The 20893-nt window shown below is 39.5% G+C and overlaps 1 protein-coding gene across 1 annotated transcript; it reads right to left on the bottom strand.

Moving 5' to 3' along the window:
* Positions 1 to 123: 123 nt before the first annotated feature.
* vtg3 (vitellogenin 3, phosvitinless) lies at positions 124 to 20889 on the bottom strand. Its single transcript, XM_076279252.1, has 26 exons — positions 20850 to 20889; positions 17601 to 17752; positions 16450 to 16701; positions 16060 to 16221; positions 15620 to 15768; positions 15071 to 15221; positions 14498 to 14655; positions 14127 to 14292; positions 13866 to 13991; positions 11766 to 11984; positions 11186 to 11403; positions 10937 to 11034; positions 10459 to 10583; positions 8663 to 8761; positions 8459 to 8578; positions 8065 to 8254; positions 7669 to 7756; positions 6539 to 6724; positions 6315 to 6447; positions 5830 to 5989; positions 5571 to 5680; positions 5373 to 5441; positions 4156 to 4356; positions 3672 to 3817; positions 402 to 540; positions 124 to 312 (listed from the first exon to the last, which is right to left on the bottom strand). The coding sequence occupies exons 1-26, from the start codon at positions 20887 to 20889 to the stop codon at positions 223 to 225; spliced, it is 3747 nt and encodes a 1248-aa protein (XP_076135367.1). The 3' UTR covers positions 124 to 222.
* Positions 20890 to 20893: the final 4 nt, after the last annotated feature.

Here is a 20893-nt window from a genome sequence, read left to right as displayed (position 1 = left end):
GGATGTCATCCACAGTCTCATATGCAGCTGCAAATAGAGTCAGTTCTGGTCTTCTCTTTTGGCTTTGTTTCAGTACCTGCTGCAGTCAAAGAAGAATGCATTTGAAATGAATGAATGAATGAATGAATGAATGAAAGAATGAAGGAATGATATAAATATGCAAAATCCAGTCAACCTACTGATGAAAAACGACTGAGAAGGCTTCACACTCACTTTTGGCATTTAATTGAGCTGAGTGTCTGTCATGTTCCTGCCTTTCTGGAAATTCATCATTTGAATTGGGATAAAGATTCCTTGTCGATAGACCGTCAGCTGGAAAGAGCACAGTGTGTTAATGCCATTGACTTCTTTGCCAAATATGTGTCATGTTTCATCTGACAGCCACATTAAGTGGCACCTACCTGAGGTGTCTTCAGCTCAATGTCAAGGCTTTGTGCTGATTCTCTCACAATGGAGACAGAGACCTCATGGGCAGTGTTGGCGTCATGTCTTTGGCAGAACCCGAGAAGCAAGGACATTCCAGGAATGTAGTCCTCAACGCTGCATGGAGAGAAATAAATAAATATAATAAACAAAGTCTGTGAAACCTCCAGTAACTCAGCGAACTGACAAACCTGTAAAAAGTCAAAGTTTTACATTACATTTAGCAGACACTTCTTGACCAAAGTGACTTACATATGTCAGCTATATTACAAGAGATCACATTGTCCCCGGAGCAACTTGGGGTTAAGAAGTGCCTTGCTCAAGGGCACAACGGTGGAAGCTGGGAATTGAACCGACAACTTTCAGGCTACTGCACGCTAGCCCAGCTTCTTAACCACTACACTACCACCGCCCATAGCCTTGATTGGTCATATCCAATGCCTCTCCAATCATGTCCTCAGTGCACTGCTAACTGTATGCATGCCTGCATTCCTGCAGTGTAATCAGTAAAAGCAAGCCCTTGCCAGCCGTAGTTTTCTTTTCCTGGGATCTTGTATGAAGACTAAAGGTAGACCTGTCCTTTCATGTCTTTGATTAAAAGCAAATATACAAATCTGTGCTGCTAAGGCTGTAGTTTTAGTGTCTATTTGTGATTTAGTCGTGTGTAATTATTTTTGTGTAATTACTTTGTAATTACCTCTGATTAACCTTTGTTGACTTGCATTCACCCCAGTCACAAAAGGGATGGTTAGAGTTAAAATTATATTTAGGCTATTCAAAAAACATTTTTTTTGTATTCTTCAATAAAGAAAAATATATAATGTGGCACCACGTCTCCTGGCAAGTAATTTACCTCCAGTGAATTCAGTTGGTTTTTTTTAATACCATGTCGATCGTTGGCATCCTGAGTTGGCTTCGTTACTGTGTGTGCAGTATGTGCAGGGAATTTCACGACGGCCATAGCCATCGTTGCCCCTTGAGTTGGCCGTGAGGCCCCTTTGAAAATCAGAATTTTACAGGCCACGGTGGCCTTGGTGTCCCCTTCTTTCAATATTCTGTTTTGCGTCCGACTAATAACAATTTTTATTTAGCCTATGGCCTGTCAAAATAAGCATTCACAGCGCAAATTAATTTAGTCTTTTACGCAGTGGAGAAAGTGACAGCGCACGGCAAGAAAGAAAGTGCATCCAAATTCACCCATTCTTCTCAGTTGAACTACTCGCGAACGAGCCTACTCATCACACAGACATCACAAGTAGCCTATCACATCACATGAAAGAGCTTTTTCTCAGCTTTTAAACGATGTTAGCCGTTAATTGCTGTGGTGAACGGTTCACGAGAAAAGTAAATAATATAATTCAATTTAATCATAAATTCTACTGAAGGTTCTGCGCCCATCTCCCTACCCATTCATATCGGTGGGATACTTCAAGAACCCTTCGTTCAATACATAACAAACCATATATCAGAATAAACAGCTGAACAGAAAGATGTAAAGCAGTCCCCTGTACAGTTAGCCGTTCCAGAGTAATCCAGTTTTGAATTTGAAGCAAATTTCGACATGCATGGATGTCTCCAAATTTGGGCTTTAAGTTTTACAATGTGTTTAAATTATTAAATGTATTAAAATGCCATAGAATGCCACAGAAAGACAGAGGACTGGACAACACCAACAAGACAATAACAGGGAACAGGTGAGAGCAGAAAATGGAGGGACCAGAGAGGAAGTGCAGACCAAATAAGGAAAGGGGCAGAGACAAAGGGGCAGAGACAAAGGCAGTCCAGGACAGATTTTATGATCATTCCAGGCAGGATCCTGACAAGATGGCTGTGCTGTTAGTGCTGTTAATGTTAACGTTTTATTAAGCCTAGCGTGTAGGCTATTATTTAGCGTGTTAACCTTTTTTCCTTATCAAAAGTGTGGGGGACGATTGCCGTCTCTTCAAAATTGCAGGTATCATATCCCCCGTGCCGACAGCGTGCCTGCCCACATTGATTTACAAAACTCTAAACACATTTCTCTACTTTATACACAAACAACTCAGATAATGTCTCCTCTTTGCAATTTCAAGCCACCACCTTCCAAAAATACACACCCATGAACCAAATTGTTTAAACACAACTATCGGGTGGGAAAACACTGTAAACTCAATAATCAGTCCTAAACACTAGGCAACAGGTGAGCCCTTGTCATTAACAGAAACTGAAGCCAATGTAGCACAGAGAGGAAGAGGAGAGACACTTTTGTTGCAAAAAAGTTTTGGTTACACTTTACTTGAAGTTATCTACATAAGAGTGACATAACACTGTCATGAACATATCGTAAACATAAACAAGTCATAAATGTTTATAAAACATTAATTAAAATAAAAAAAAATCAAAGTGTCATTTGGTTTTTATCATGACAAGTTAGGGTTAGGGTTATGACAGTGTCATGTCACTCTTATGTACTGTAGGTACCTTCAAGTGTTACCAAAGGTTTTTATGAAATTGAAAACTGGGTCAAATGCTGAAAATTATAGTATTTTTGCAGATTTGATATGGGGTTATGATATTATGTTGGTAAATGGGGTTATAGTGGCATGTTTACTGTAAAAATTGTATGATAGGCAAAGATTGTGTGTGTAAGCAGTCAAAGAAAAACTGTAGTGTACTGAACAATGTGGAGAGAAATATGGAGTCCTCAATGTACAGGCCTGGTTTTATGTGTTCAATCTGGTCTTATGTCCTCTATGTACAGGACCATGTGTCGTGTTTGGTCAGTTTATTCTTGTCCTCTAAATTATCCTCTAATCCTAATTTCTGAAAAGAAAATCAAACACAATATCCTAGGAAAACCTGTTTTGTCAAATGTGTTTTGTACATTTTGTACATACATGAACATTAGTGTGTAACTGATTCAAACATAATCAGATCATATGATCATAAAATAGAGTTTTAATATTCTGGGAAGTTTAAAATATGATGGAAGCCTGATATCTGGAAGTCTGATTTCACTACCTGGATTTTTTTGATCCCCCTCATCTTCTGCGCGCATGAATGTGTGTACTGTTTTGCAAAAAGTGTGATGCTGATAATGCGCTTATATTTTGCAAATTCCTTTTGATATTTTGCTCCTTGAGTGTAAGGTTTCGCTAACTGTGGGATTTTAGTGTTCAAGCAATTGTAAAAAAACTGTAATATCATGAATTTGTCTGTCCACGTGTGTGTGTGAGAGAGAGAGTGCATGTGTGAGTGTGTGTGCGTACCTTTTACCAGCATTTGTGACATATTCTGGTAAGTTGTCCCACTTGACTTTGGCTGTAACAGCTGGTTTTGTTCCGGCCTGGTAGGTCTTGGTGGCTACCACGGCCACATCATATGACTGGCACTCTGCTCCCCACCTTAAATAAACCTACAAAACAAAAATTGCAACAATGAAATTCCCAGTCATGAGTCACCAGACTCTATTCACTTATCCAACGTTTGCTGAATTGCTATCTAGTCACAGATAGTCTTTAAAGTAAAACTATATAGGATTTTTTTTATACATTTGCAATGTCCTGGGTACTCATTTAGCGCTAAGCAACATACATAGGCCAATAGGAGGCATTCCAGGCGCGCAATGACAATTTTTGATGACAAAGACTTTGCCATTCTCCATATTGTAACTCGGTGTAGCATCAAAATGAGTTTGAAGTCATTATTTCAAGGTAAAAGTAGGACATTGTGTTGTTTTAGATGTTGTGTCACCTTTGCAGACTCCTCTGCTTTGTCCAGGTGGGCGTCTCCGCACATCTTCCAGTTGGCCTCCACCCCCAACTGGGAGACGATGAGCTCAACGTTGTCTTTCTGGACAGCGGGCAGGTAGTACACAGCAGCTTCGTACCCTTCGGGCTTCACACCCTCACCCAGCGCCAGGGCCGTCACCACCAACATGGGGTCCAGAGACTCCTGCATGTCCGTTTAAACACAGAGGAACTCATTTATGATTATGGTATTTGGCAGACATTTTTGTCCAGAGCCACCTACAGTAAATAAACATTATATTATGAAAAAAAAAACCATATAGTTTCACGTAAAGCCTACAATAAGCTTAACAATAATAATAACAACAATATTAGCAACAATATCAAATATCAACAACATATTTTCATATGAACAAGTAAGGTAAACAGATCCTTAAAGATTTTTTTGGAGTCTTTAAAAACTTGACGACCCAACACTATGACAAGAACGCCTTCTTGTGGGATTAAGAATACTCCCAAATCACCTCATGCTATTATCAGACATGCTTCATTTACATGTTTACTCAACCAATATTATATTATACTATTTACAATATGGTATTATAAGACATTATATTGTTAAACTATATTTACACTTTTTAAAAATAATAATAATAATCATCTAAAACTGCTTTATTTTGCTCTGCCTTTAATTAGTTACTGTTGTATATGACTATATGTTAAGTGATTGCATTATGGTAGGATTTTACTTTTAGTTTGGGAACGTGCGCACATCCAAATTAAGGTGCAGGAGCCAAAAGTCCAAGATCCAAGAGATCCAGAGAGAAGGTCCGCACAGTTGCCCTCTGTTTTTTTTTTTAGTTCATTTGAGTTCAATCCCCAACACAAATGACGTTTCGAGCCCTTCGGCTCTTCATCAGACTTGTACAGACAAAGAGCATCACCATTTTAAAAAAACGATTTTACTTTTACAAATTTTACATGCACTTTTATATACATATACATATATATATATATTATTATTATTATTATTATTATTATTATTATTATTATTATTATTATTATTATACAGTGTTGCCAATTTAATATTTCCTATGTCAGAGTTTGACGTCTCTTAAAAGTCTAAAACACATTGAATGGCCTCTGCGTATGACCTTGAGCTTTAGAAATCAACTTGAACTTGGACTTTGGACTTGAGTGAGACCTGCACATGCTGTATACCTGTGGCTCAGAGGACTGGACACCATCGGCTCCTCCAGTTGAGGACAGATCAAAGAGGCTGCTTGAATTCTATTAGGAGACACATTCTTGAATGCATGATTGAAGAATCTATAAATAAAATGTTCTTGCAGTTTCATTGATGCTAAGTTATATTTCAAAATCACATTTTCATTGATTATTGATCAGCTTATATTATACCTTTGACACCCAGTGAATCATTTCCATTATCTGATGAAGACTTGGGATGTTGTCCTTAAGCCCAGGGTTGATTTTAATCTGGATCTTGTCAACTGGTTTCTTTGTCTTTACTGTTCAACAGTAAACAAAGCCCAACTTACTAGCACTGAATCCATTAAAAGCAGCCACTAATAAGACTTGCACTTAAAGGATTTGTACTTCAAGTGAAATGCATCAGCATGAATAAATGAATGAATTTCAGTCTTTTCTTTTTTTTTACCTGGCTCCAGCTGAATGGCTAGATGGGTGTATCCCAAGAAATAATAGAGAGGATATTCACTGGCATAATGTGTTCTTTTGATCTCGTTTTCCACACAGAGTGCAGTTCCATAGAGACTCGTCTCTAAACAAACCTTTGACTGTGGATGGTAAACATCAGCCTACAGGGCACAAGAGAGCAGGTTAATGGGGTGCACATTTGGTTTAAGGGAATTCCTCAGGCTCTCTTGATGGACACCAAAACCAAAATCCATTGTGAGCTTGCCTTATGAATATGGACTTGCGAGAGTGGAAAGTCATTTGGAGATGAATTATCACTGGAGGTTGATTTACATATTAATGTGAGATAAATTTATTTATATAGTTTTAGCACTGTGAAGCCAAAAAAGACCCGATAAGTAATTAAAAGTCTGAATAAAGCTTTAACCAGACACTAATTTATGCTACCCAGTAATCATTAAAGGGAATGGATAAACTTGATTATACCAGCTCAATTTCATCTTCGGATGTCTTCGGGAAATGAGGGGGAAGATAGGTCACTACCGATTTTGGCATCATTGGTGTCACCTTAGACAAAGATGGCTCCTCTATGTTTCTTGACACCGCAAATATGTTGACGCTGGTAAGAGAGTAAAGCATTTACTAATTAGCTCTATTTATTTAGATATTGATGAATAACTTCATTCATTAGTAAATAAAAGACCACTTACTTTACTGCAAACAGTTCTGTAACCTTTTTGGGGGGATTGAAATCTATCTCAAATTTCCTCTGTTTGATGTTCATTTTCAGTGTGAATTTCCATGGCATGTTGATGGGGGTCTTACTTTTCAGTTCTAAACCACACTGAAAGAACTCTGTGTTTATGCCATGAAAAACAAAATGGTCCTTTGTCACTCTGCAAAGGAAAGTGATATATGTCATCACTACAACATAGCACAATAATATTAAAACATAAAATAGTTGATAATAAAATTTTTTAATAATCTATATTATATATTATATATGTTTAGTCTAGTCATGATTTTGATACTGAAGTTTGGATGAAACAGTATGTCTTTTGGATGAAACGGATGTCTTCCAATTTGATATGAAAATCATAAGGGAATATTATATTATGTAGACTTGTGCTGAGACACTGGAGCAGTTGGGGAGTAGTACTCCCACACCAACACATTCAAATTAAGGGAGTCTGTTTGGAAATTAGGAGCTGCAGAATGCACATTAAGGGGAGTCGTCGGGGGAAATTGAGGACAAGAACATCAGAATATATTATAGAAATCGGGGGACTTTGTGTCTCAAAATGGATGTCTGTTTTCTTTGTGGTGTCCGTACAGCCATGTGGTGGCCCAGATGTGAACACTTCCTGCCTTTTTGTAAAGTTCTGTTTTACAACCAACAAAAACCTCCTGAAGACCCAGCTCTTCCGAGAGTACCTCCTCTGCTAGCATTACTAACTACCAACTGGACTTGCTTAGTCTAGCACTAACCATAACCTTCTCTCCAGTCTGACTATCCCTCCTCCTTTGCCTTGAATTAACTTTGCATGACCTGTCATTCTATGCAAAGTAGTACTTACTGCTGCACTAGTCCTAGTCACACTGAACCTTGATTGTCCCCTTTTTTTTTTAAGCTTCGGATAAAAGCGTCAGCTAAATGATTAAATGTAAATGTAACAAGAAAGACTTTCGCAATTTCGAATCCAAATAAAATCACTGGGTCCACTCTTTCTTTCCCAGGAGAAAGGGCTTGCCTACACCAGTGCTTTGAGGCTTCCTGCAAATACATGATCTGCTATGGCATTTAGCTCTCAAACTGTGTAATCATAACTTATGTCTGTACCCAGCAAATCCATCAGTCTCCAGAGTGATGTCTGATGACAGAAGCTCTCCAAGATGTTCTTTCAGTGGGGGGCTAATGGTGGCCTTTGCTGTAGAACACAATCGTGCATAATATTAAACATAATATTAAAATACACTCACTTGACAGTATAATCTTAATGAAACAGACATTGCATCTATATTATTTTATTCTATTTTTGTCAAATATATAAATACAGTAATAAAAACGATACAAATGTATACTATGATCCTGGCTACCCCCTTCTTTAATTTTTAAATACACATTATTATGTGATATTATTAAATATGAACTTCATGCTCTATCCAACCTCAGACTAGTTATCATAGACTAGCAAAACATGTCCAAAACAAAGGTATAACTGTGCCATTTGCTCACCATTTGCTGTTATGGCATTCACACAAGGATAATTCTTGCTAATTTCCACGGGGAGTCCCAGGGTTGTGGCTTGTATGAGGCGAGTTTCAAACACCATGAAGGGCTTCGTCCAGTGCCATGATATGCCCTTCTGGAGATCTTGAATCATTTGCCAAGCTGGACTATCCTTCCCTGCTGTGGGACTCAGAGCCTGTGTGTAAACAGAAGGATGAAGAGGACCATCAACCATTCTTCTCTCTAATACACTGCAAGTAAGCTGTACTGCACATGAAATTGGCTTTAAGTAGCATTAACAGATATGGGTTTTTAAATGAATATTACTTGTAATGTGGTTAAGGAAATTTGATGAAATAGCCTATACATTCAACACCAGAGAATATGAATTTAGACTTACTTTAATGATCTGCTGAATAATGTCTTTGTTCAAATCAGCAAAGAACCATTCTTGTCCGAAGAGCCTTGAATAGAGAGTGAGTAGAGGCTTGTCTTTCGGGAGAGACTTCATATCTGACAGCTGAAAACACAGCGATGAAAATTAATTTAAGAGGTAGGAAAGACACTGAGTTAGCACAGCTCTGAAATTATTTAAAGAACTCACAATTTTCATGATTGCAGCATAGTCAGTGACGTCAATATCTTTGAGCTCTGAATTGGATTCAGAGAAAAGCTCCCTTAGCCCTTCTGCACGCACACCAAACTAAGGACATTAAAAAGAAAGATCTGAACAATTTAGTACAGCAAGAATGTATGTCATGTAACAACGTATTTAATATAATAGCATCTCTATAGACTTTTCTACAACAGTGCAAGGCCAGAAATACATGGATGCCTCATGTTGACAAAAGCCATTGTAATCAACAGCACCCCTGTTTATACAGTGGACTGTATAAAGTCTCTGGTTTCAGCTGCCATTTGGTCTTGCCACCCTGCTGAGGGCTTAACTCAGTCCCAGGCCTTGGACCGCAGGAAAATACCTGAACTCTAAGTGTATTTGTCAAAGGAGAAATGAGAATCTGCTCATGTTTGATATCATTTTTAAAGTCTATATGTGAGAAATACAGTATTATCAGTTGTAGAACAGTAAAGTCAATGCATATGATGTTTCATGTTTCATGATATTTATGTTTTAGTTATTATTCAGCTAATGTTATGTCCAACTTCATAAGGTAATTTTACACCAAGTTTACTGTGTTTATTTCAAAAACTGAACTGCTGGTCCTCCCAGCTAAACCTACCATACACCACGACATCAACATCAAATTTGACTCCCTGTCTGTTTCACCTACCAGGACTGCAAGAAATCTAGGAGTTGTTCTCGACAACCAACTAACATTCTCGGTCGTGCCGTTTCGCACTCTACAACAGTGTTTTTCAACCACTATGCCGGGGCACACTAGTGTGCTGTGAGAGATCATCAGGTGTGCCGCAGAAAATTACCCAAATGTCACTCACTGGTCCAGAAAAGCAACTGTTGCATCAAAGAATTTATAACCACATGCTCTCATGTCTGAACTGACACTCAACTGTTTAAAAACAGCACTCACTGATGCACTTATTCTTACTGTACTCTACCGTTTTTAAATTGTCCTAAAATTGTTGAGAGAATTGCTTTAAAACTTAAACTGTTTACCATGTTGTTAGTCACTTTGGTTAAAAATGCGTCAGCCAAATGTAATGTAATGTAATGTAATGTTTATTTCCTTTATCTGTTCAAAGCTAATGTTAGTGGTGTGAGACACATTACCGTGATATGTGTTGGTAGTTTTGTTAATTTGTCTCAATTCTTAATATTTACAATCAATCTTTCTGGGAATATCTTTTGCATAAATAAACTAAAAGAAAATTTAGTTTGGTGAAATTTATTTCAGTCCTTAAACTTGTTTACATGGACATGTAAATGTTGAAAAGTAATAAACAATCTTAACATAATGTAATAGGATGATGGTTTAATATAAGCCTTTTGCTGCCACCAGCATGATGTTGATGTTCTTACATGGACATACTCAAATACACAAAGTAGAGTAAATGTCAGTGTTTACCAGAAATATTGTAAGACAGAATGACTAACTTGTTCTGACTATTCAGTTTGTTTCCTTTACTCAATAAATGCTATATCACAATAAAAACAGTTTATCTTTGAGCCAGTGCTGAGAAATTTACTCATTTTGGCGTATGAGGCGGTCATCTTGGATTTTACACTCTACTGAGTTTCACGTAAGAGATACTGCTCGGCAAACAGCAAAAATGGATTCAGCATGAAAAATACCCCTAAAATAGTCTATTTGCCAATTTTAGGCACATTTTTGTGATTTCAACCTGGTCTATTATGAAAATTCATTAAAATGGTGGATATAGCGTTTTGGAACCAAACTCTTCATTTCTAGTGGGGTTTACCTCTAAAAGCTGCAGAATTCGTCCGATGAAGTGGAATTTTCCTTTGATCATAAGGGCAGTCGGTATTTTGTCTCTGGAGTTTTTTATTATGTAGCCCTCGGTGCTGGTGCCCATTAACAGATCACCTAGACAATGGAAGGTGATGTGCTCAATCAGGATAGTCAATGAGCTTTCTGCACTTCATTCATGATGACATGTTGTTGTTAGAGTAATGTTATGAAAAAGTGAGGAGGAGGAATGCACACCCAAGTGCAGGGGCTGGCCAGGAGGTTATCAGAATCACACACTCTTTTATATTATACCCTTTTTACACTACCACCTTTTTATATTATTTATTCAAGACGACATTTCAGCAAACCTTGATAAAGGCTGTTTGCCAAAAGTCGGTCTTGAATAAATAATATAAAAAAGATAAGTGTTAGAGTAATGTAAAACATACTAATGTTCACATAATGTTATAGTGTAATGTTAAACATACCACTAAACCAGTCCAAGTGCAGGTACTTGCTGTTGTAAAAGCTGAACCGTCCAAGTTTTGGTTCAAGCATTTTAACAGCAATATTACAAGCCGTTGACCTTATATAAAAAAATAAAAAAAATGAATAAATAAAAAAAACATGGTGGTCAAAAAATGGTCAATCTGAACAAATGGTTGAAAATAGGATATTAAATAATGGGATAGGATATTAAATAATTGGATATAATAATGGGTATAATTGGAGCTCACAGTTGATGGTTCTCTGGGGTGTGGGATCTTGACAGGCCTCTGATCAGAGAAAAGGTGAAGCTGACCACTTGGGCATCTTTCTCCTCCAGCAGGAAGGAAGTGATCATCAACAGCAGACTGAGAGGGGGCTTGGTCTCAAACAGGATGATGGCGGCGTGGATGCGGATTTCAGCAGGCAAGGTCTTTGTCACAACCAAACTCAGGGCAATATCCTGAACCTGTAACGCCCCAAACCAACACACAAACACATGAGAAGGATGGAAACTCATAAAAGGTTATGACAGTATACTGATACTTTATGATCTAAAGCACATTCCATACCTGACATATAAAATAAATAATCAATGTCATCAATGACAATCAATGTTATAATCAATGTTTTGATAGCACATTATATGAAACAATGCAAAACACACTGAAAATGATATTCATTATTTTATTTACAAGATATAATAGCACACATCACAGTATGTTGATACAGTAAAATACTGTATAGATAGAAGATACAGTACACTGTGTTTGCCTTTGTCCAACTGGTCTTATAAAACTGTGTGCAAGGTATAAGCACCATGTGACTTACAGTGTGAGGATCCCTGACAGTAATGTGGCGAAGAGACTGGACTGCAGAGCTGACCACCCTGTTTGGCAGGTCCACCGCCTTAGGGGAGATGCCTGGCAGGAACTTGATGATGGTTTTAATGCTGGAGGGATGACCTGCGTTTCCAATGGCCTCCAGAGATTCCACCATCTCCTCCTCGCTGTTCCTCTCGAGGGCGCCAGTGGCCATGTCCAGCAGGGGCTATTGGGTAGTTAGAGGACACTTCAGAGGAGGAGATGATCAGGTTGTTTTGAGTTGAAGATTTGGAGTACAGGTTTGTGTTTCCCCATACAGATGCTCATTTCAGTGGTGTTCTTAAAGTGAACACATAACATAATTTTAATAAATAAAAGAAATGAGTACCGGTCACTAATTATTACAACTATGCTAATACCATGTACTATAAGCCCTTGAGCAAGACACCTAACCCCCAAATGCTCCTCGTCCTATTCTATGGCAAAGGCATTCTGGAACTACCTCTCACCAGCCTAACAGAGGAATACAAATGTTCCAAAGTAAGACTCCAGATGACGTTGAGGGACTCCAGAGATGAGATCATCAGGACGACTGCAGTGCCCCTAGCAACTGGGCGGAAGTGGACACCATCCAACGCAGTGCAGCAGGCTACATCAGCTCTGAGGCACAAAGACATTGTGGGACAAGTCCAGCATGGAAGAGAAGGTTTTGGCCTCAAAGCAAGCAACCCATCTTGGCAAAAGGCTACAACATCAGAACGGAGGGCACTGGTGGTGGAAGAGGTACGCCGACAGGAGGAGGCTGTGAGAGGCGCAAAGGCAGTCTCTCTTGCTCGATGCAGTGGGAAGGTGTGCAGAGGAGAAAGATCAGCTGGAGTGATATATGGGGAATGGAAGCAGGCAAGATCAGCTTCATCATTAGAGCAACGTATGATGTTCTACCTTCCCCAAAAAACCTCCACCAGTGGTATGGCAAAGACCCAACGTGTGTGCTCTGCCCGAATCTAGCAACTCTGAAGCACATCATGACAGGCTGTAAAACCAGCCTCACAGAGGGGAGATATACCTGGCTCCACAATCAGGTCCTTATGACGCTGGCATCAACTCTGGAGAACATGCGGAGCGCAGCCAATTCCTCACCATCAGGAGTAACAGTCCTTGAAGACATTTGTTAAAGAAGGACAAAAGCCACCTAAACACTCGTCCACCAAACCAGAAGCAGGACACCTGTCTGTGGCCAGTGACTGGAAGATGTTGGCAGACGTTGGCAAACAGTTAACCTTCCCACCGGAGATTGCCTTCACCAACCTTAGGCCAGACTTGGTATTGTGGTCCTCCTCACTGAAGACTACGTACATCATAGAGCTCACAGTCCCCTGGGAGAGCCTGGTGGAAGAGGCCTATGAGCGTAAGAAGCTATGTTATGCAGAGCTTGCAGCAGAAGCAAAGCAGCGTGGTTGGAACACCAAAGTTTATTCAGTTGAGGTGGGATGCAGAGGGTTTGTGGCATCATCTACCACCAGGCTGCTAAAAGAGCCGTGGTCAGGCCTTGAGGAAGACCATAAGGGAAATCTCAGAGACAGCAGAAAAAAGCAGCCAGTGGATTTGGCTGAAGCGCAATGACCCGTGCTGGGCAAGTAAAGGGTGAACCTATCAAGCCTGCTGGAGCCTTTAACAACAGAGTGGACTTTGGGGACGCTTGAGCAGGGGACACAAGCTGAGGGTTGATCACCCTGCAGCGGGCCTCCCCTGTGGAGGATGTATAGTGTTGAAAGGCCGAAACACCCAGTGATGCAGGGAAACAGTACTGATGATGTGTCCTGTGCTCAATTGACTCAAAGTCCTACCCTGGACAAGATCTCGCACAAAACTCACAGAACATCCTAATATCAAGTCTCAAGTTAGTGCTCACCACCTGATTGCACAATGGGCAGTGCTCGTCCTGTGTTTGCGAATACGGGCACCGCAGCAGTGTGAGTGTGCGTGTGTGTGTGTGTGTGCGTTGTTTACTAACAATAAAATGCAGAAAAAGAATTTCCCTCGAGATCAATGGTAGTGTCTACCATCATCTATCATGTTAAATGGAGGCTAGTCTTTGTCACTGTACCTGAATTGCAGTGGCTGGACAGGGCTGTATGTAGGCACACAGTTTGTAGACGAGAGAGCCGTAGGAGAGGACAACCGTGTGCCACAGGATGGGGTGAGACTTACTGAAGGGAATCTTTATGAACTCCTGGAGCGATAGACAGAGGGAGGGAGAGAGAGAATACATTCATCTCACAAATTTGGTCACACAAATGTCATGACATCTCTATGAGTCCAAAGTTTAGGTAAGTGATTTGACTGACAGAAAGATCCATGATCTGACCTTGGACATCTCGACTACTTCAGGAGTGACCGTTAAGTGGTTTAAAGACACCAGTAATGTCTGGCCCGCCTCGTTGGGAGACACATCCCCAGCCCTGAATCTGTTCAGGAGGAACTTGACCACCCTCTCATCGGTCACTTCAGTAATCAGGTCCAGAAACCATCTCCTGATGGTCCAGAAGAACATGGGACAGTGGAGAGATGACATACATAAATGTTTCGCACAAAAATACAATCTATGAAAACATGACCAAGCATAAATACACTCACAACATGATGATTGACATAATGATTGTCAGGGTGTATTTCTGCTTGGTCATTATTGGTACAAGCATACGCTCCCAATATTACAATTGGTTCTCCTTTCCCTACCTGTGCTCTAGGTTCCCTGAGAGCTGCTTCCACAGGGTTTCAAGATCCTCGAGTGTTACAGCTCTGAGGAGCTGAATCACGCTGACGATGTCTTCACTGGTGGGGCTGTCCACCTGATATATATTGGCCTGAGCCAGCTTCTTAATCATCTCTGTAATCTTAGGATGGAGTGTGGGAACATATAGTGTAAGACAGCCACCTTGTGTAAAGCATCATGACGTAACGTAGCATACATGAACATATAGCATAGGCCTAAGACAGCCACCTTGTGTAAAGCATCATGACGTAACGTAGCATACATGAACATATAGCATAGGCCTAAGACAGTCACCTTGTGTAAAGCATGATGACGTAACGTAACGTAGTGTAAGGTAACATGAAAAATAATATTGAAAACCTAATTCGCTGATTAATTGACAAAATGTCAGTGTGCTACATATTCTGCATTCCACCAATGTGTGTACTGATAGTTACTTATGGTACCTGCCAAGGCACAGCTTATATCACATCAGAAGCATTAATCATATAATTTACACCCACAAATATTTGATATTCTCAACTCCTCAGACTTACTTTGGGCAGTGGGTTGTCTAATTTCATGAGAACGATGGGCATCTGCTGAAGGTTCGTTCCAAATTTGTACACCAGATTGCCTCTGCTCTGGGCAGGTGGTGCTGAGGGGCTCCCAGTCGAATCAGTCACTTTCAGCAGCTCTATGGATTTCCTGGGGGAAAACACATGAGGCATGACCCACAGTAAACACTTGTTTTATGCTGTTACTGACTTACTCATCACTTTGTAAACAGCACAGCTATCTCTTCAACAGAGAATTAACATGGTCTATCTGACAAATCCAATCCGATCCATCATTTTTTACACCAAATGGTATAAACAATATAGGTTGGTTCAAAATAATTACAGTATATTACATTAAATATTCAAAATCATAGATAGATAGATAGATAGATAGATAGATAGATAGATAAATATGAATATGAAAATAAATTCCATGAAATTGTTGTTATTTGACTCCTTGATTTCCTTGCTAAATGACATCAGTGTTATAAAATACATGGATATTTTTATATTAAAACCAGGACAGGGTGGAGACAGAAGTCTTACGTAGCGAGTAGTTTAGAGTTGCCTCCCTTTATGTCGAATGGGGAGAAGTGTTGGTACTCCTGAGCCCGGGCCTTAGTGATCAGCCCTCCATCAGCAGCCCCTTTGACAGTGTAGGTGTATTGAACCGTTGCCACGATCCTCTCAGCTCTCTACAGTTGGTTCACATCATTGTGTTAATGGATATACAACCATTACAATCCCCAGGTTCCACTATACATTAAATTCCCTTTAGTACCCTGTAGTTGACATGTCATCACAATTTAATAACAGTACAATTCACCTCGCTATCAATATAAAACAAAGTAATAAAAATATGCTCTTGAGAATTGTTTTCTTATAAGGTTATACATACGGCTACTAATGTGTTATAATGTGTTCTTACTATGTGGAAACAACAATGTGTGTGTAAGACAGTGCTGATGCACCATGTGCAGGCTGACCTGTTTGCTAAGCTCATTCTCAATTGCCAGAGCCATTCCTGTGGAGATCTCTGCTCTCTGCCGGCAGCCACGGATATCAACCACTTGGGTTACAGACAGCTCTGTGGAGTGCTCATCTTCCTCAATGACGTAGCTGCTCTTACACAGTCCATGAATACCTAACTGACCAGACGCAGGAGAACGCTTTTACTACTCTGTCCAGTGTTTCGAGTAAAATTTAGATCATGACATTTCATCTGTCACATTTATGTTAACATTAAAACAATAATGATCACAACAACAATAATTAAAACAAATGGAAGTTTATACCAAAATATGATGGACAACATTTTTTTTTTTTTCAATTTTAAATGATCATATTATTATCTGAAAAATAAAGATGCACAATACCTCTTCGAGCTCATACACTTTTTGTGTCGTCTTCACCGTTACTTGAAAAAACCCTAGCATTCCCCTTACAATGTTGACAACGGTGTTAGAGACTCCTGTGGCAGCCTGGATGTCCACTATACGGCCTTTCACATACTCAAACATGAGGGGTTTGCTGAGTTCAGACGCCATCCTCTGGGTCAGTTTAGGAGAGGGATAGAAGACATTCTTCCCAGGAATGCCGTTGAACTCCTCAAAGGCTAGATTGGACACCTTAGAAGGGGATGACAAGATTCATCAGTCACATGTGAAATTATACCACATGTAACCAGAATCAAAAGTTGTTATTTGTATGCACTTTGAAACCAGGATTTTGTCATTCTTTTGCATATGAACTTTTAAAATGTGTGTGTGTGTGTGTGTGTGTGTATGTGCTTTTCCCCCTTGTTAGTCTGAAATGCAGAGGTTTGAATGCAGTGCAGTGTTGAAAAAATACTGGCTTAACAAAGCATTGTCAAGCTATCCAGTTTTCCTGAAGTTAAATATTTTGTTTTGTTTTTGTACCTTTGTTTTGAAGGCAGTAATTGTAATTTTCCTGATTTTTCCATATTGGCTGTGAAAGGCCCAAGATTTCTAATGCAAGTAATGCAGAAATGCCAGGGTATCTGTGCCAAAATACCATTGGTCAGGCAAACCATCATCATAATGCTTTTTTCTCTTTGGCTAAAAAGTGATGTGGTCTTAACTGCTTAGCATATTGCACATCTGTAGTTATAGTGCTCAATGGACAAAATGCTGCTCTGCTCAAAAGCAGATTAGTTCACAGTATAATAATGGTCATTTCTGTGGCGTGAGTGTCGCATCTATGGGGAGGAACTTCCTTCATAAAGAGGAAGGTCACTCCTCCAAACAGGTGTGATCTAACTCCTAATGCATTGGGCAAGTTCAGCCTGGGTCACTGTGTGCTGCCAACAGCCACGCAGTAGCTGGCTGGACTCACTGATCTTTGCATGTCATGCTGCAGGCTTATTGGAACAGAACCAGCCTCTGAATTACTCTCAACCACAACTCTTACAACACTGTGCTTTTACAACTAGCTGCAAAACACAAGTGACTTCTCACAATAATGTTTGTATTGTGCTGTATAACCCATGCAGTTGTTTTGTGTTTACCTGCAGAAGGAACATTTGTGCAGATATTCCGGTTATTTTGGCATTGCATGTCAGTCTTACACCAGATTCAGCCAGATCTGGCATGCCTCGTCCGATGCTAACGGCCCCCTCATACTTGAATTCATACGTTTTCTTAGGGTTCAAGGTGGGCTCTGAAATATACACACACACAATTGATTAGATTTTCAATAGGGGTAGTTTTTTGACACTTCATTAGACCCCTCTCTCATAAGCCTAATTACTATGTCATGAATTCAATAAATGATACCAGGCTCTTTCAAAAAAGACAAATTATTTCCAGTATCTGTGTTCTTGACAATTCCTCAAATGTGCTTCAATGTCTAATTTCCATGGCCTTGAAACCATGCCAAGCCTCTTAAAAACTACCCATGTCTGTCATGGCAGTTCTCATGGTGTTATGGCACAAATGTTTATTTCACTAGTTCCACCCATTGGATTGCTTAGACTGAGTGCAGAGTACAGCAAGTTTGTCTTGGTAGCTGACCATGGTCCTGGGATTCCAATAGCAGAGATCACATGCGAGTAACTGCTGACACCATCTATGGATAAGGGGTAATTTAGAGCTTAGAGCTAGTTAGTCAAATGGACGAGCAGGGAGGAGGTGGGAGGCTTTGCAACTCCAACGTGACGTAATGGGCAGTAAGGAGAGTATTATTCCCTATGAATGGAAGTGGGGTGAGTGATGGCTGTCAATCAACCCTATGGGCTCCTCCCGAACTTTGTTTAGAAAACATCATTAGTATGTGATGTAGGTTGTTATGGCATCAAACATCATGACAGGTACCTACAAACAGTGTTGGGAGTAATGCGTTACAAAAGTAATGTAATTACTGTAATATATTGCTGTTTGCGGTAACGCGGTAATGTAAGGCATTACACAAAAAAATTGGGTAATATTTACTCGGTACAAACTTCAGTAACGCGCGTTACAATGCAGTTTAACCCAAAATTAAGCGCTTGTTTTGTTTTGATACATATTCGCAAACACCACGCGAGAACAACAGAGGAGAAAAAATCCGCGCAAAATAGTAGAACGTTATCTCCTGATACTGGTTGAATATGAATGTGGCTGCAGCAGACTCGCAGGCGGACTCTATTTGCGGGATGGACATAAGCCTACGCTCATTATTTTCAGCTTGTCAGAGACAAGGCTATGAAGAACATAATAGTTAGTGCACTTTGTGTGCGAAACCGAAAGATCTCTCAGCTCGCGAAATAGCACAAGTAAATTAATGAAACATCTAAATAGTGCCAAGCTAATCTTTTTGATTCTTGATAAAACACAAAATATGCTGTTGTGCATGTCAGCTTTGTGCTGTGAACTTGAATTGAAGAGAAAAGCGATAGAAATGCAGAAAAGGATTGTGTAGCCTGGCAGTGCCACCGCTCCCACCACGCGCATCACGCACTTTGCGTTGGGCACCAAAGGACAGAGGGGGCACCCAAATGTAACCAATGAATAGTAGCTTTACTGCAGCTTTCACTCTTCATCAATAACGTTTACAATGTCAAAATGCACTAACACGATGTTACATGCAAGTTTGATACCTTTTGGGTTCTCTCAATCACCACGTAGTACTAGAATTGGTGGGTCTTCAATCATTCGTTTTCCAAGCATTTAGGCTACATGAAGCACATGATATGCTGAGTCGTCTGAAACGCATTCCATTCAGATAGCTAGGTGGATACCAGGCTCATAATTCACTTGTATTCGCAAAACGAAATGTGAAGCAACATGTCATTGCATACTTCCATTTCCAAAGCAATGAAGGTTGCTTAAAACAACTTAACATTGTGCATATTATTGTTAATATTGTGCTATCAATGTAACTCAAACAAATAAGGCTTGTAAACAAGAGCTGGCAAAAGGGCATTATGACAACGTAAAGATCAATGCTCTTAAAGTGACAGTGCACCATTTATAAGTAAAACAGCATTTCTTCAGAAATGAATGTTTAAAAATACACAGTAATGGTCTGTAAATAATAGGCCTTTTATTTTACTTTAGGTGTTTGAGTTATCATTTAAATGTCACTCACTCAAAGCCACTCACTTAGGGCACCGAAATGGCCAGCAGGCCACCATCTTGACATGTCTTTATTAAAGGAACCGTATGTAAAAAATGTATTTCAATTAATCATAAAATTGCCCTGATATGTCACTAGACATTAAGAAATCTTGTTCATTTCAAATACTTATATCACTGACAACAGTAGTCTGGCCAGGATATTGTCATTTAAAAAGTGAAGTTGCAGCCCTCAACTGATGTTGATGTTGTCATGTTGTGTTTTGGCCTAATGCGCCACCCTCCACCTATCTACTAATCACAAAGTCAGTAGTGTTTCGTCATCCGGTTGCCAACTCTGCCAGTCAGAGGGGAGGGGAAGGGGATACACCGCTCTACAGTAATTTGAAAGTGATTGTAGTACCCGTTTTGGCCACAATCTTACATACGGTTCCTTTAAGCTTTGATTTACAATATAGTAGGCTCTCTATTGATTTTAATGAGTAGGCCTAGGCCTTAAAGTTACAGTATTTCTATCACAATTTACCAGACTTTGACCTTTTGTCGGTTTTTAACAAAAGTCTGACTATGATTGTTCCTTGTATTGCATTATGAGCACTGTGCCTATTGCATTCTACTGTTGCCTTAAGCCTAGCTCAGTCATTATGCTATACCACATCTCCCTCCATTGGAAGAGCAAGCTGCATTGAGCATAATAAACTGCATTTAGAATGGCAAATCCATATTTCTAGATATTTTGGTGAAAGTAACTTAAAAGTAATGCAATAGTAGTGTAATGCCTTACAATTCAGAGACAGTAATATTATAATGTAACAAATTACTTTGAAATAACAGTAATAAGTAATGCATAGTACATTACGATTTTGAAGTAACTTGCCCAACACTGCCTACAAATATAATATGATACTTTTCCATTGGACATAACTCCTAATACTTAATACAAGTTAATGGCATGTACAGAGACAGTGTTGCTTATCATGATGACCGTCTGAAGGGAAGTCTCTATGATGTCATATTTAATATTTACTCACCGAAATTTAAAGACTGGCATGCTGAATGGAAAGACAATTGTAATTGTTAATTTCAACAGAAACAAGATCTTCAAAGCATTACATCACAAATGCTCACTTTTAATCTCAAAATAATTTATTGTGTGTATGTGTGTGTGTGTGTGAGAGAGAGAGAGAGTGAATGTAACTAACCTGCCAGGCCAAAGAGGACACAGAGAACAAGTCCCTGCATTGTG

This window comes from Alosa pseudoharengus, unplaced genomic scaffold, assembly GCF_046254945.1.
Source record: "Alosa pseudoharengus isolate Yale_2024_CS ecotype anadromous, Long Island Sound unplaced genomic scaffold, YU_APseudo_1.1 YU_APseudo_1.1_scf_11, whole genome shotgun sequence".
Taxonomy (NCBI): Eukaryota; Metazoa; Chordata; class Actinopteri; order Clupeiformes; family Clupeidae; genus Alosa; species Alosa pseudoharengus.
The sequence above is the reverse complement of the archived record's forward strand: the minus strand, read 5'-3'. Positions and strand labels throughout refer to the sequence as shown.

Coding starts and splice junctions, on each gene's coding strand:
- vtg3 (XM_076279252.1), bottom strand. CDS start 20,889: ATGCAGGGACTTGTTCTCTGTGTCCTCTTTGGCCTGGCAG. Junction 15,222..15,619: donor AACTCTAAACTACTCGCTAC/GTAAGACTTCTG, acceptor GTTTTCCCCCAG/GAAATCCATAGAGCTGCTGA. Junction 14,656..15,070: donor TAGACAACCCACTGCCCAAA/GTAAGTCTGAGG, acceptor CTCCATCCTAAG/ATTACAGAGATGATTAAGAA.